At 34.0% G+C, this 13,637-nt stretch overlaps 1 protein-coding gene across 1 annotated transcript; it reads left to right on the top strand.

The window, feature by feature from the left end:
- Positions 1-11,534: 11,534 nt before the first annotated feature.
- On the top strand, positions 11,535-12,866 carry LOC145584692 (uncharacterized). The gene is made up of 3 exons (XM_081641503.1): positions 11,535-11,801; positions 11,924-12,001; positions 12,102-12,866. The coding sequence occupies exons 2-3, from the start codon at positions 11,951-11,953 to the stop codon at positions 12,786-12,788; spliced, it is 738 nt and encodes a 245-aa protein (XP_081497629.1). The 5' UTR covers positions 11,535-11,801; positions 11,924-11,950; the 3' UTR covers positions 12,789-12,866.
- The last annotated feature ends 771 nt before the right edge of the window (positions 12,867-13,637 follow it).

Raw genomic sequence — 13,637 nt, 5'->3', positions numbered from 1 at the left:
TTCTTCCTTACTTGGTCATTAAGGACCCAACTTGATTCCTTTGCAAAGGTGATTCTCCAAGTACCTACACAAGCAAACAAAGAAAGGAAATAAAAGGGAAAAAGAGCCAAATAAAAGGAAAACACGAGAACCATAAGGAATAGAGGAGAAAGAGAAACTAAAGGAAAAAGGACCAAAAATAAGAGAAGAAAGCATGAAAAAGGGAAAGAAATAACCCTAAAAGACTACCCTATGAGTGCCATAAATGACACTCATCAAGGGTAACAACTATAATTTCTAATATCAAATATGACAATTGTGATTCCTGCGATGCTTCCTATTTTCTTTCCTAATATTCATGTTAGTATCATGTTAGGGTTAAAAGCTTTGATTTTTATTGTTTAGCGACATGCTAGGGTTTGTTATTTATCCTGTTAATATCATGCCTAGGATCTTGCCATTAATATTATGCTTTAATATGATTTTGATTATTGTTATAATTGTTATGATTATTATTATGTTGCTTGATTATATTTATTATATTGCTTGATCACACCTTTTATGCATGTTTAAAGGGCTTTGGTACTTGTAATCACGCTTAATAAAATAATAAATAATCTTGTTTAGGGTTAATTTGATTATAATTCAAGTGATCGCCAATAATAGTTGTGCATTAATATTCAACCAACATAGATAAACAGGTTTAGGGTAATCCTATTGATTGCATGTTAGTCAGAAAGCGCACATGAATACGATCAGAATAAAGTAAAGGCCTATTATTAGTGCAGGTTCAATCTTTTTTAGGTTGGATTTGTACCTTCATCCCCGAACTACCAGTCAAGATTCCAGACCTATTGGAGTTGACAATCTCCTGGATCTTTAAGGGGTGTAACCTTCACCTTGTGAACGGTTTACAAGTTCCTAAAACTTGTTGGCAACTCTTTTGCTCTAGCTTCTTTCCCTTTGGACGCCACCATGCTTAAGTGTATGATCACAGTGGGGTTCAAGCTAGGGGTAATGCTTGAAATATTCCCTACAATGGGGTGCAACCTTCACGGGTCAATCGTTGTTGCCTTTGTTGTCCCTTATTCGTGGTTGCCTTAAATGATCCGTGAATAGTTTACAAGTTTCTTAAAAAATTGTTGGCGGCTACCTACTTTTCTTGTCCCTAATCGTATATGTCAATTCCCACTTCCTATGAGTCCCAAGCATATTCACCACATGCTTAACATAGGCACACCTCAAACGACGCCTACAAGGCCTCTGCATCATTTTTCCAGGTATACAATGAAGGAGTTATGTCTTCGTCGTGTGCAATTACTAGATATATAAATGGATCAAATTATGGAGATAATTAAGTTCGTACATTTGGGTCGTCGTTTTGCCATAGCTAGAGGTACTAACGATCTTTGGACTAGTAAAATAGCCCAAAGCCCAATTGGACGGATCCTATAAGGTCACACAAAGGGGCTAGATCGAGCATTAGAGGACGAGGCCCATCATGGGCCTCATCACTCTAGGTGGCCGGCCATGTAGTGGATTAGAAGGAGTTTTGGGCTTCGTGCCCTAGTCTAATTATAATGAGATTATAAATAGACTAGGTGCCTAGGTTTGCAGTAAGTAAGGAATTAACTGATCAGTGTGATCAAACCCTAATTAGCAAACACGAAACCCAACCCCTCTCAAAGTCCTCTCTCTCACACGGCTCTCTCCTCCTCCATTGGCGCCGGTGGTGTCTCGTGGTGGTGGTGGTTCGTGCGGTGGTCGGTTGTCTGTAAAGGTGGTGATCGTGGTTCTCCTCAATCACTCGACCAATCTAGTATTGGTGGACGGCTTGTTCGAATCTCGTGGACTAAGTAGAGAAGCAACGCTTGGGGCTCTATTCTCTCCCTTATTTGCATGTCGAATAGCTTCGTGGAATTCACGCGTCAAAGGTATGATTATGTGTCTTGTGTGTTATGCATGTGATTCTTGGGATTGGTACTTGATTGAATATGATTCATGTTTTTCCGCTGCGTAGTACCTATAATCTCCTACATACAATTCAATGAAAAAGCAAACCCAATACTTCCCATGAACAAATTTGAACATTTTGAACTATACCCAGAAAAGTAATTATACTCAATACTCAATACATTTCTGATCAAATTACAGTGCCATCCGTCTTTATTTAGGTGCTTTATGGGACTGATACCATTTCTGGAAAAACTCAGCTCCGATTCTTCAGTATCATCAAACCTAGGTTAGGCATCTGATTCTGTTGAAGGTGTTGCTTCAAATTGGGACTTAAATCATCTCAAGAAGTTACATTGTTCCTTGCTTTCATTTGAGACATTGGACTCTACTGGTATATTGGTGCTCAGCTACATATTGGAATGTGTTTTTCATGCCTTCCTTGGGTATGACCTTTCAGTTTCAAACTCATGTGATAATAATCTGTCATATTGGTTCTTCTGTGTAAATTCTAGTCTTTTCAGTGAGTGAATTCAACGTATCATTTAATTTTGTAAAGTATTCCCCTTAAATAATCTATCTTTAGATAATTATTACCTGTCATAGTTAAAACATCCCTTCAATTAACAAATTACGCATAAAATTCATCTCACAAACTTAATCTGTCAAACCTGAAGTATACACAGTGCATAATATGGACAGTAACAGCAAACATGATCACAACCAAATTAAACAAATCAAAACGAAACATAACTAACATGAGCAATGGAATATGATATTTTCACAAATAACCTAAATTCGAGGAAATGGATATTAATGATAAGAATCAATGGTACAAGCTTGACCAGTATTCAGCTAACACTTTCCTTATCCAATACCAAACTAGGCTACTATCTATGCATTGCATAACCTTGATTAAAAAGTCAAAGAAAACAACAATAATCAAAATTCAATTTCTGCAAAAAATATTATGAGAACAAAATTTTAAAATTCGATCATTACCAGAGGCTAGACTTACATGACTAGTCACAAGGTCCTGGTAAATACTCTCATCCCTGCAAAACCATGCAAACCAAGTCAGAACAAAGATCAAACTTAGTTCTTTTTTCTCCACCTTATGTGGAAGCCACTACAGTCGCTCAACAAAGGAGCTTAAAGGAGCATCATTCAATAGCTCCACATAATTTCTATGCTCTCAAGTCCCAAATCAATTTTGTATCCCGACATTGGAGCAAGGCATGAATGAAATATTCACACGAAGCCCCACACATCTGACAAGTGCAATCCATTGTGACATTACGATATTGTAAGCTCTGGTCAGCATTTAGATGGTGTTAGCCAAGAAGAACCAAATTATCTACTCAAATCAGTTTCAAGATTAAAATAGCAGTGCAAGCAACACCTTGGATTTTGGGTTGTTTGTCATGTGTGTGTGTGTGTGTGTGTGTGTGTGTCTATCAGTGTAAGAGGCAACATACACTAGGCAAAGGTCTGCTGCCTTTGTAGGTTGGAAGTCACCTGCTCCATATTGAAAAGTGTAGTCTGCTACTAAATAATCCATGCACACAATTATGTACCAAATTCAGTCACTAACATCAACTCAAAAGTAACTACCATTAACTCAAAAGTAAATAAAACTAAATAATAAAATTCCTCCATGAATTTCACAAAACTAAATTATAAAACTCAGAAGATATGCAGGAATTTCATAGCTGAAAGATTTGAACCATTGTTGACCTTCTCATCTGATTTTCATAGGGCCTTGTTGAGCAACAACCTTTGTGTTGAAGTCGCAAAACAACCGGTGTTTCTCCATAGGATTAAAAAAGCCAGCTAGATAAGTACCATACTAAGCAATAACCTGTATTGCAGTTGCAAAAGAAATATAAAACTAAAATTAGCAACAAGACAATATATGCAATGTATTTAGTGAAATCTTATAGATAAAGTTGCACCTGGGCAATTGACAATAACAAAATGAGCAAAGACAACATTAGCAACTTCAAAACAGTGGCTAAGACCAGATGAAATTTCCAGTATAGAAGCCTAGGACAAAAGTATCGATTGAAGCCATAATTTTAGAACATCAAATACAAAACCCTTAAAATTAGTCAAATTTGAAGAAAACCTCAATCGAACAAATAAGAAAAATAAATCAAATTATACAAAATTCAAACTAATTATTATTTCCAAAAGACATAATATGAAACTATAAAAATACCAAATCAAATATCTGATTATAAAAAACGCAGATAAAAATTAATCAAACAAAAATGGTGAAACCTAACTTCAACAAAACAGATCGCAAATCGATAAAAAAAATTCACAAAATCACAAAAAGTATAATAAATAAAAAAGAGTTACCTCAAACAGTGATGAAAATCAAAGAATCACAGCAACAAAATTGATCAGCGAAGAACAAAATCCCTATTTCGATTCAAGAGAAACGAAAATACAGAGAGACTTGAGAGTAGAGAGAGAAAGAGCAAAAAAAAGAGAGAGAGAAACAAAAGAGCTGCGAAAAGAGCAGGAGAAAGGTCATTCAACTGGCAAAATTATCAAAATGCCCTTAATGAAATTGAAAAAGGCGGGTGAAACACAAGCCGTCAGATTGAGAGCAATCAACGATCACGATGAGTTCCTAGTTCCTATTATTAGACTTGGTTCATATATATATATAGGTTCATATATATATATATATATATATATATATATATATAGGTATAAAATAGGAACTAGGAACTCATCTGAATCGTTGATCGCGCTCAATCTAACAGCTCATATTGTACCCGCCTCATTAAGGGCATTTTTGTAATTTCACGCGTTGAATGACTTTCTTTCTAACTCATGCGCCACTTCATTTTTTTTCTCTCTCTTCTCTACACTTTCTCTCTCTTCCTGCGTTTTCTCTCTCTTCTGCAGTTTTCCTTTGCAATTCAATTCTTGAATTTGTTCTTCAATGTTCATTTGCTCGTGATTTCAAGACAAGTATGTAATTTGATTTTGTTTTCTTTGTTCTTTTTATTCAATTAGGGTTTGTATTTTGAGTTTTTATTATTCGATTTTGAATTAGGGTTTTTTTTATATTTTTTTCTGATTAATTTGCAATTTGAGTTTGTTTAATCTGAATAATGGTTTTTTTATATATATATATTTGATTCAATTTTTTTTTCAGTACTTCTGATCCCTAATTTAGTTCCTCCCTCATATTTATTCGTTTGGTTTATATATGATTCGATCTTTGTTGTTGGTTTTTTATGAACAAGTAAGTTAATTTGATTTTGATTATTGTTTTTGAATTTGGTTTAATTCGAATTTTTAATATTATGTGATTTCAATTGCGAAAACTAGGGTTTTCACAATTTTTAATTGGGTATTTGTGATTAATTTGTATTTTCTCTTTAATTTCTAATCAGATAAAAAATTTCGTGCTGTTTTGGTTGCAATTTTATGATCTGTTGCTATTCTTTGTGCAATGACATATAATTTTTGAGTTTTTGAAAAGTGCAATGCATTTCTAATTGTTTTCCAGGGGATAATTCAATGGTGAAATGGATCATCAGGGATATGCTTTGGGTGGTTGGATAATAATTTACTTTTGGATAATTTCTTTTAATAAAATCTTATTTACTTTTATGAGTTTTTGTTTTACTTTTATGCCTTGAGTTCACAATCGCGATTTGCGAGGCAATAGTATCTTATTCAATGTATTGATGTAGTGGAAATGGCTTATAGTTCGCTGGTACATTAATCTCTGCTTGTATGAAATGTATGATAGTATAGCTTGCATTCTTGACTATGAGTTATGTCTTGGAGAAAGCTTATTGTGTTAGCTTGTACGTTCTTAACATTGATTATTGTTGTTGTTATGCATTTCTATCAGAATTTCACTTTACTAAGGCTTCAGTTTATTGATAAAGGTGGTTTGGGGAATTGGGGGTTTTACCTTGTGTTGGATTTTTAAAGTGGGCTATTAGTGGCTTAGTGCATGTAGCTTTTGGGATCTGCAAACCTTCAATCTACTATACCATGGAATCTACTAATGATAGAACATACTAAGAAATGTGCGTAATGAATGATACATTGCTTATATATCTTAAGTAAGACTATCCACACTTTGACCCTTGACATATTGATAAGGTATTTCTGGGATGCCTTTTGGAGATGTGGGATTATGCTTTACAAATGAGTTATAGGTAATTTAACCTTGGTAAGGTTATGCTTGCCAGTAGCTGATGGTGGTTTATTCTGCTTGTCATGTATCTTCTCCGCATCGCTCTAGTATATCAGGCATGTTGGATGTATAGAGTATATAAAAAGGGATTATAGGGATCTGAATGCATTTTGAGCATTCCACTACAGTATTGCTGCATTATGTAATGATATTTTAGTCAGTTTTATCTCTAATAATTTTGATACTTAGTTTATTTTCTGGTTGAGTGTCCTAAGTATCCAGGCTTTTGTATAGCACGACAAAGGAAGGAATATATTCATTTGTTGAAATATTTCATACCCCAAAGCAAGTATGTCAGATCCTTCTATATCTAATACACCGTAGTCTTTTGGGATTTGGACTATGCAAGCATATAGTTTAAGGATCATACCTCCTTTCAAATTAGATTTACTTTTGAGATTGTTTTAATTACTTTTGAGATCGTATTATTTACTTTTGAGATCGTTTTATTTTTCTTATTTACTTTTTGAGTAATTTTTTTTACTTCGACAATATACACTAGCCTACTAGCTCAATAGGTAGAGCATTGTGCAAGTGCACAAAAGATGTGGGTTCGAATCCCACGTAGGTTTATTTATGAGATGAAATTATTTCTTTCAATTATTTGTGTGTATTTCATTCAGTTTACTTTAAAGTCTTTTTCATTCACTTTAGATTCTTTTTTATTTACTTTTAAATACCCCAATCTTCTTGCTAGTTGGAGGTCGTATCTTAATGCGAGAGCTTCAGCAATTGCAGGAGAAATGTAGTATGAGCATACTTTCCAGCAGCTACAACCTTATCCAACTCATCCATGATCACTGTCTCAAGCTTAATAGCCCGCCCTACTCAAACATATGCATCCATATCCACCTTCTTGTAGGAGGGCACCACCATGATGTGTGAATAGCACAAGAGTGAGCAGCAGTTGCCTCATTTCCCCTACTTACAGCAACACCCACACGAGTAGCAGCACACAGACTCCAACCCCTAGCAACAGTGCACCCACATGGTCAGATGCAATGGTAGCATTGGAACGATTACAGTAGCAGCTCCAGCATGGCTAGCAGCAGAAACACTCTCTCCACCCCCACCCCCACCCCCACCCCCCCCCCCCCCCCCCCCCAACAGCTCCACACACCGGATCAATAATAACAAATTTTTTTACTTCCAATGTATAATATATACTAGCCTATTAGCTCAATAGGTAGAGCATTGTGCAAGTGCACAAAAGATGTGGGTTCGAATCGCACTTAGGTTTATTCATTTTTTTAATTTTTTTTGTATCTACCCTACTTTTGAGAATTTTTTATTTACTTTTAGAATATATCGATTTACTTTTTACTATTTTATATCTACTTTTGAGATATATTAGAGGATGACTTGAAAGTATGATGTAAAAGGTCATGTGTAACAAGTTTCTCTTACTCTTTCTTACTATAAAATACTATGTAATGGTACTTTGGAAAAGTCGATTCATATTGGTTCTATATCCTGTGTTTGAATTTTGATTTTTTTAAAGCAAATTTTGTTTACTTAAGACATAATTTGCTCTACTTTTGATTACTTTAGATATATTTGGAGGTAGAAATAGAGTTGATGTTGAGTTCTTAACCAATCTTGAAAAAATATGACAACATTTTTAAAGTTTTTCTATGTAATGATAGTCGAGGCCTCCAAACCCAATTAATTGTATGTGTATCTTAGAGCTAATTTTATTTAATTTTTTAGTTATTTTGATATACTTTTGAGGTGTTTTGAATAACTTTAGAATGTTTTGTATTTACTTTTAGAGGTAACCTATGTAGGAATTGAACCTACACCTCTATGCATCCGCATAGTGCTCTACCACTTGAGCCAATAGGTTTACTTTAAAGTCCTTTTTATTCACTTTATATTCTTTTTTATTTACTTTTAGAGACAACAAATGTATTTCTCATTATGAGTTTTTTTTTTTTGGTTGACAGAAAGCAGCAGCAGATTTTATTACAGAATGCTAGCAGAATCTATCATAACAGCATGCATTACATAAGGAGAAGCCTTCCCAATCCACACTCTCATCTCCACATACTCTCTACTAGCATGAGCAAGTTTATGGGCAGCAAGAAGCCAATAACATTACCATATCTACTTACTAAAGAGAAATAGATATGATTACAAAGACTAGCCCTGGCAATGTACCCAAAACCAGAAACTTCCATAAGAAAAGAGTATAGTTGTTAATTTCAAGGATGACATTGCTACGGCCAGCTTCCATAGCCATTGTTAAGGCATGTCTAGCTACAAACACTTCCGCAACCTCAACCTCAAAGCTACCTTTCATCAAACAACAACAACCATAATGTCACCCTCACTGTCATGCACAATACCTCCAACACAACATCATTAGTATTGATTGAAATAATCATTGGTGAATTGAAATATAACTGACCGATTGCCATTTTATCACGTTTACCAAACTGTTGCAAAACATCAATTTCAATCATTGCTGCCAAAAATATTTGAAGTTATTATCATTGAGACAACAAAATTAGTATTGATTTTATAGAAGCCAAAGTCAGAGAGGTGCCAAGTCTTGCAAGTACTAGCAGCTGAGGTGCAGCAACCACATTAGCTTTTTCATATTCACCAACCAAATTCATAGCCCTATTGATCACATCCTCAACTTTCAAACCAAAATCCTTTAGCACCAATTAGCACAAATTTTCTATTTACTTTTGAGACTGTTTTACTTTTACTAATTTTCTAATTACTTTTAAACATAACAAGAAGCATTAACAATTCATATTCACTCAGTTTGTAAGCAAGAGATTTGAATAATTCTCACCAAAATTACAAACTTTAAAATTGATTAAAGGAAGACATTGATTGTTGCAACTCCCCTTTGATCCCTGCCAGCTTACTTAAGATCTTGTAAGTAATAATAATAAAACAACCAATCTGGTATGTTCTTTAACAACCAATAATATACTATCTAAGCTAAGAAAAAATTGTGTTAGCAAGCTGATCAGGTAGAGGGCCAATGAGATGATTGTTAGACAGTTGCAAAGATGTTAGTCTGAAATCCGGTTATTATAGAACAAGATAGCCCATAGTTGATGGCAGCTTTCCTGTAATCGTACTGTTCTCTAACATTATGATAATTTAGTTTTTTTATTTACTTTAAAATATAATCCATTTGCTTCTACTTAATTTCCATCTACATTTGAAATTGATAAAATAATAGGATTCATTGGGTAATTTAATCAAACAGTTAGTGTGCATCAAAATTTATGCACAAATTAGTGAAATTAAAGTACCAAAATTGACAAAATCAATCGATATAACCATTCATAACCTCATAAATTATAAATTAAAGTTTGGAATTTCACTATAAAGAACCCTAAATTGACTAACTCATAGATAGTGAAATTGAGTTCGTTAATCTAAGAAAAAAAAAAAAAAAAAAAAAAAAAAAAAAAAAAAAAACATCGATCTTACCTCAGAAGCTGCTTCAATGGAGAAGAGTAAGCTCGAAAATCGCTTCTATGGAGAAGAGAAAGCTCGCAAGTTGCTTTAATGAAGAATTTAGAGAAGTGAGAACACTAGCTTCAATGGAGGAGAGAGATTAATCAGAGGAGTAAGTGTGGAGAGCGTGATAAGAAATTCTAAAATAATCTGATCCGCCCATTCTTTTTTAATTCGACGGTTGTGATTAGTTCCTAGTTCCTATTATAGGATTGGTTCTCATTATAACCTGGTCCTATAGAGTAGTGATAGACCACTACCAGGTATGGGCTCCTTGGGCCCATACCAAGGGCAAAATTGTAATTTCCGGGAATTTACTAAAGAAGTTACCAAGCTGTAAAAACTTTATTCTCTCTCCAAAAAACCACTCAGTTGAATCGGAAAACCCCTTTCCTCTTTCCTCTTACCTCTTTCCTTTTTCATCTCTCTCTGTCCTCCTTCATTTGGTCGTGATATAATTCAGAATTTCAAACCCTTATAATCTGACTTGTGATGGAAGGTTGTACATTGAGTAATATAGTTTTTACTGCATTTTTCCCTTCTCCTATTGCAATAGGCCTTGTTAGGACATTCCTCTGGCTGTGTTTTGAAGTTTCTCGCTTGTGCCAAATATCTCAAGCTGTGTGGTGTTTGGATCTTTGATTTTTCTATTATTTCATTATAGGATGAATTCTTCATCTTTGTTTTAGCAAATGGTTGGGAAGATTTAAGGTTGGGGTAGGTATCTTTGATGGTGAATTAATGAGGTTGGTGCTCTATTGGTGTTGACATGTTGGAATTAGGAGATTCCTTTTGTCATATGAAAACCTCTTAAACCTTCTACAGGCAATATTCACAATTATTTTTTATGTTGGCTTGTTCTTTGATGTATATATTGTATTTTTAATTTGTAGTTAGGGGTGGGGGTGTATTGGTTTTCGATTCCTTAATTTGTAGTGTACTTTTTATGCAATCAAAATGTCATCTTAGATAGTGGGTACTTTTTATGCAATTACAAGTGTGAATTAATTTTGAATTGTCTTGGATCAGAGATTATAAGCTTTGATTTGAACTATAGGAATTTTGGGGTATAGTTAGAACTTATGTAATAGCTTAGTTGATTATTTTGTTTTAGAAAGCTTACATATCTTAGATATAATAGCTTACATATAATAGCTTGGTTGATTATTTTGATTACTCATAAATAAACTCCAAAGCAAATTTAAGTGTCGTACTTTTCACATTCAACTAAAATACTCCATGTTACATTTATACATACCGAAGAATATGAATATGGTTAGAAAATTGAAAAAGCACTAAACTAAAGCAGGCACAATTAGCATCTATAAGTTTTAGATTTTCCAGATTATGTCCTTTAAATAATTATTTATGTCATGGGCACGTCTTTTTCATATTTGTTGAGTTGGTTATGGAAATATCTTTGCCACCATACTATTTGGTAAGCCTTTGTTTTCCACGAGTAACAGCTGAATCATTAAAACAAGAGTGTTACAAGACACTAGTTATTTTCATGAACGGAAAATTGAAAATATCTTTGCTCCCTTTTTTCTCATCTAAATCACATTGGTCATAAATCTTGTCACTTATAGTGAACATTATTTCCTACTCATAATTATAAAAGTTTGTTTCTTTTTTGCTTTTGGCTGCGTACTAGATCTTACTAATACTTCCCCTATTTCACAAATTTTGTTTATTCGGGGTACAAGATTAGTTTCAGTATTTTAGAAAGCTTACATAACTTAGATGAATCTTATATAATAGTTTGAGGCAATATGCTTACAATATGCTTACAATTGATGATGGGGAGTATTTTGAGGCTTTAGATAACCCGGATAGTCAGTTTAGTTAGCTGCACTCTTTAGTTTATGACTCTTTGATCTAGTAGTTTTGACAAGTGCTTATCTAACTCTTTAGGTTTTGGTTTCTTATCCATTGCCTAGCTCTGTCAAGTTCTTATCTCTTTGTGTATATCTTCTCATGTCTCTGTGGTTCCTTTGTGTATATCTTCTCATTGTTGTTATGTTATGTTCTATTCAGATGACTGAACTTGTTTATAATTTGTTGTATTAAGGATGTGATTGATTCATCAGTGGGTAATGATGCAAGTGACGGGTGTCGCAAACGTAAAGTGAGTGCGGATGTGTTTAGGGTGAGTTTTTCATTGTCAGTCGCTGTAGGTTGTATATGTTGTTATCTCCCTCTGTGGATTGTATTGAAATTAGAGAGCCCTATTTTCCGGTTCAGTTAAAATAAATCGTTTTGTTTTTGTAGGACAATTCTCTTAGCGAGGGTGGGAAGATGAAAGAACTCGGCAAAGTAATTGAAAGATGCTCTAAGGAATTGAAAAGGGTATTTGGAGTCATTAAATATTTTATTTTTACTTCGTTTGTCTTAAGTTTAAATATATACCTGTTATTAGGTTTTGTTACAGGTTAACTTGTGTGTGCAGCCTGTAAATGTGAATTGCCGTGTTGAGAGTTTCGGTGCAACAATAAGCAAATTTGATGAAGATAAACGGAAGTTAGTGAAGGAAATGGGTTTTGCTGGACTGTATGCCCTTGTTGACAGGCAGCTCCCACGGAAATTATGTTATTGGCTTGCGACACGGGTGGATGTGAACTCTAGGTCTATTGTTACCATTGATGGCAAAGAGTTTGGGTTTAGCCCCATTCAATATCATTGGGTGCTTGGTATTCCGATGGGAAAGAAGTCGGTACCCAAGAAAGCCACCGAAGAAATGAGTTCTATGCTGGACCGTATACGTAGTTGGTACAGCAGAACTACACCCAGTTTGGTGGAAGGAATTCCTAGGCAAAGCCTTGTTGAAGCAGTTGAAGGTCCATTGGAGGATCCTTCAGATTTCAAGATTGCCTTTTTGCTCCTTGCTATAGTTGATATACTGTGTCCTACAACAAGCCATAGGTTATGCCCCCAGTTTTTACCTGCAGCGTTTGTAGCTGAGGATGCAAAGTCCTATGACTGGTGCTCCTTAGTAATCGACCAGCTTATGCATGCTATAGGAAGCTTTGCCAGGAGGTTCTACCCAATGGGTTTTTCCAAAAGTTGTGGAGGGTGTACAATATTTCTTGCGGTATATTTCCTTAACAATCAATCATTATATATTTATTTTTTTTAAAACATTTGGGTTGTCTTTTATTTTAAATGAATTTTATATTGTAGATCTTTTACCTAGATCGATTGAAAAGAACACCTATTCAATTTCAAAGTATACCTGTAGGGCAAAACACTTGGTTTACATTCAAATGAAACTAATATCAATAACTCTACATATATACGAAGTATAAGATATGTTGATTTTGTCCTTTTAAGGATAAAAATATCCGTTTCAATACAATAACAGTATGTACTTAAAATATAACAGTAGCTTCCTGAAAAACAACAGAGTCTATCTACAATATAACAGTATACTAATTTATATTAACGGTAATCAATTTCTAAGCAAAACTTGGGCAAAAGTAACAAAGTAAATTAAAGGTTTAACTCAAAGTAAATTAATATCAATAACTCTTTATATATACAAGAGAAATGGAACAACTTTTTTAAAAACGGAGGGAGTACAGTACACTTATATATATTAACGGTAATCAGTTTCAAAGTATACCTGTAGGGCAAAACACTTGGTTTACATTCAAATGAAACTAATATCAATAACTCTACATATATACGAAGTATAAGATATGTTGATTTTGTCTTTTTAAGGATAAAAATATTCGCTTCAATACAATAACAGTATGTACTTAAAATATAACAGTAGCTTCCTGAAAAACAACAGAGTCTATCTACAATATAACAGTATACTAATTTATATTAACGGTAATCAATTTCTTAGCAAAACTTGGGCAAAAGTAACAAAGTAAATTAAAGGTTTAACTCAAAGTAAATTAATATCAACAACTCTTCATATATACGAAGTATAAGATAAGATTTATGTCCTTTGAAGAAAAAATAGAAAAGAGTCGGTCAT

The sequence above is a fragment of the Chenopodium album genome, chromosome 2 (genome assembly GCF_948465745.1).
Source record: "Chenopodium album chromosome 2, dcCheAlbu1.1, whole genome shotgun sequence".
Taxonomy (NCBI): domain Eukaryota; kingdom Viridiplantae; phylum Streptophyta; class Magnoliopsida; order Caryophyllales; family Amaranthaceae; genus Chenopodium; species Chenopodium album.
The sequence above is the reverse complement of the archived record's forward strand: the minus strand, read 5'-3'. Positions and strand labels throughout refer to the sequence as shown.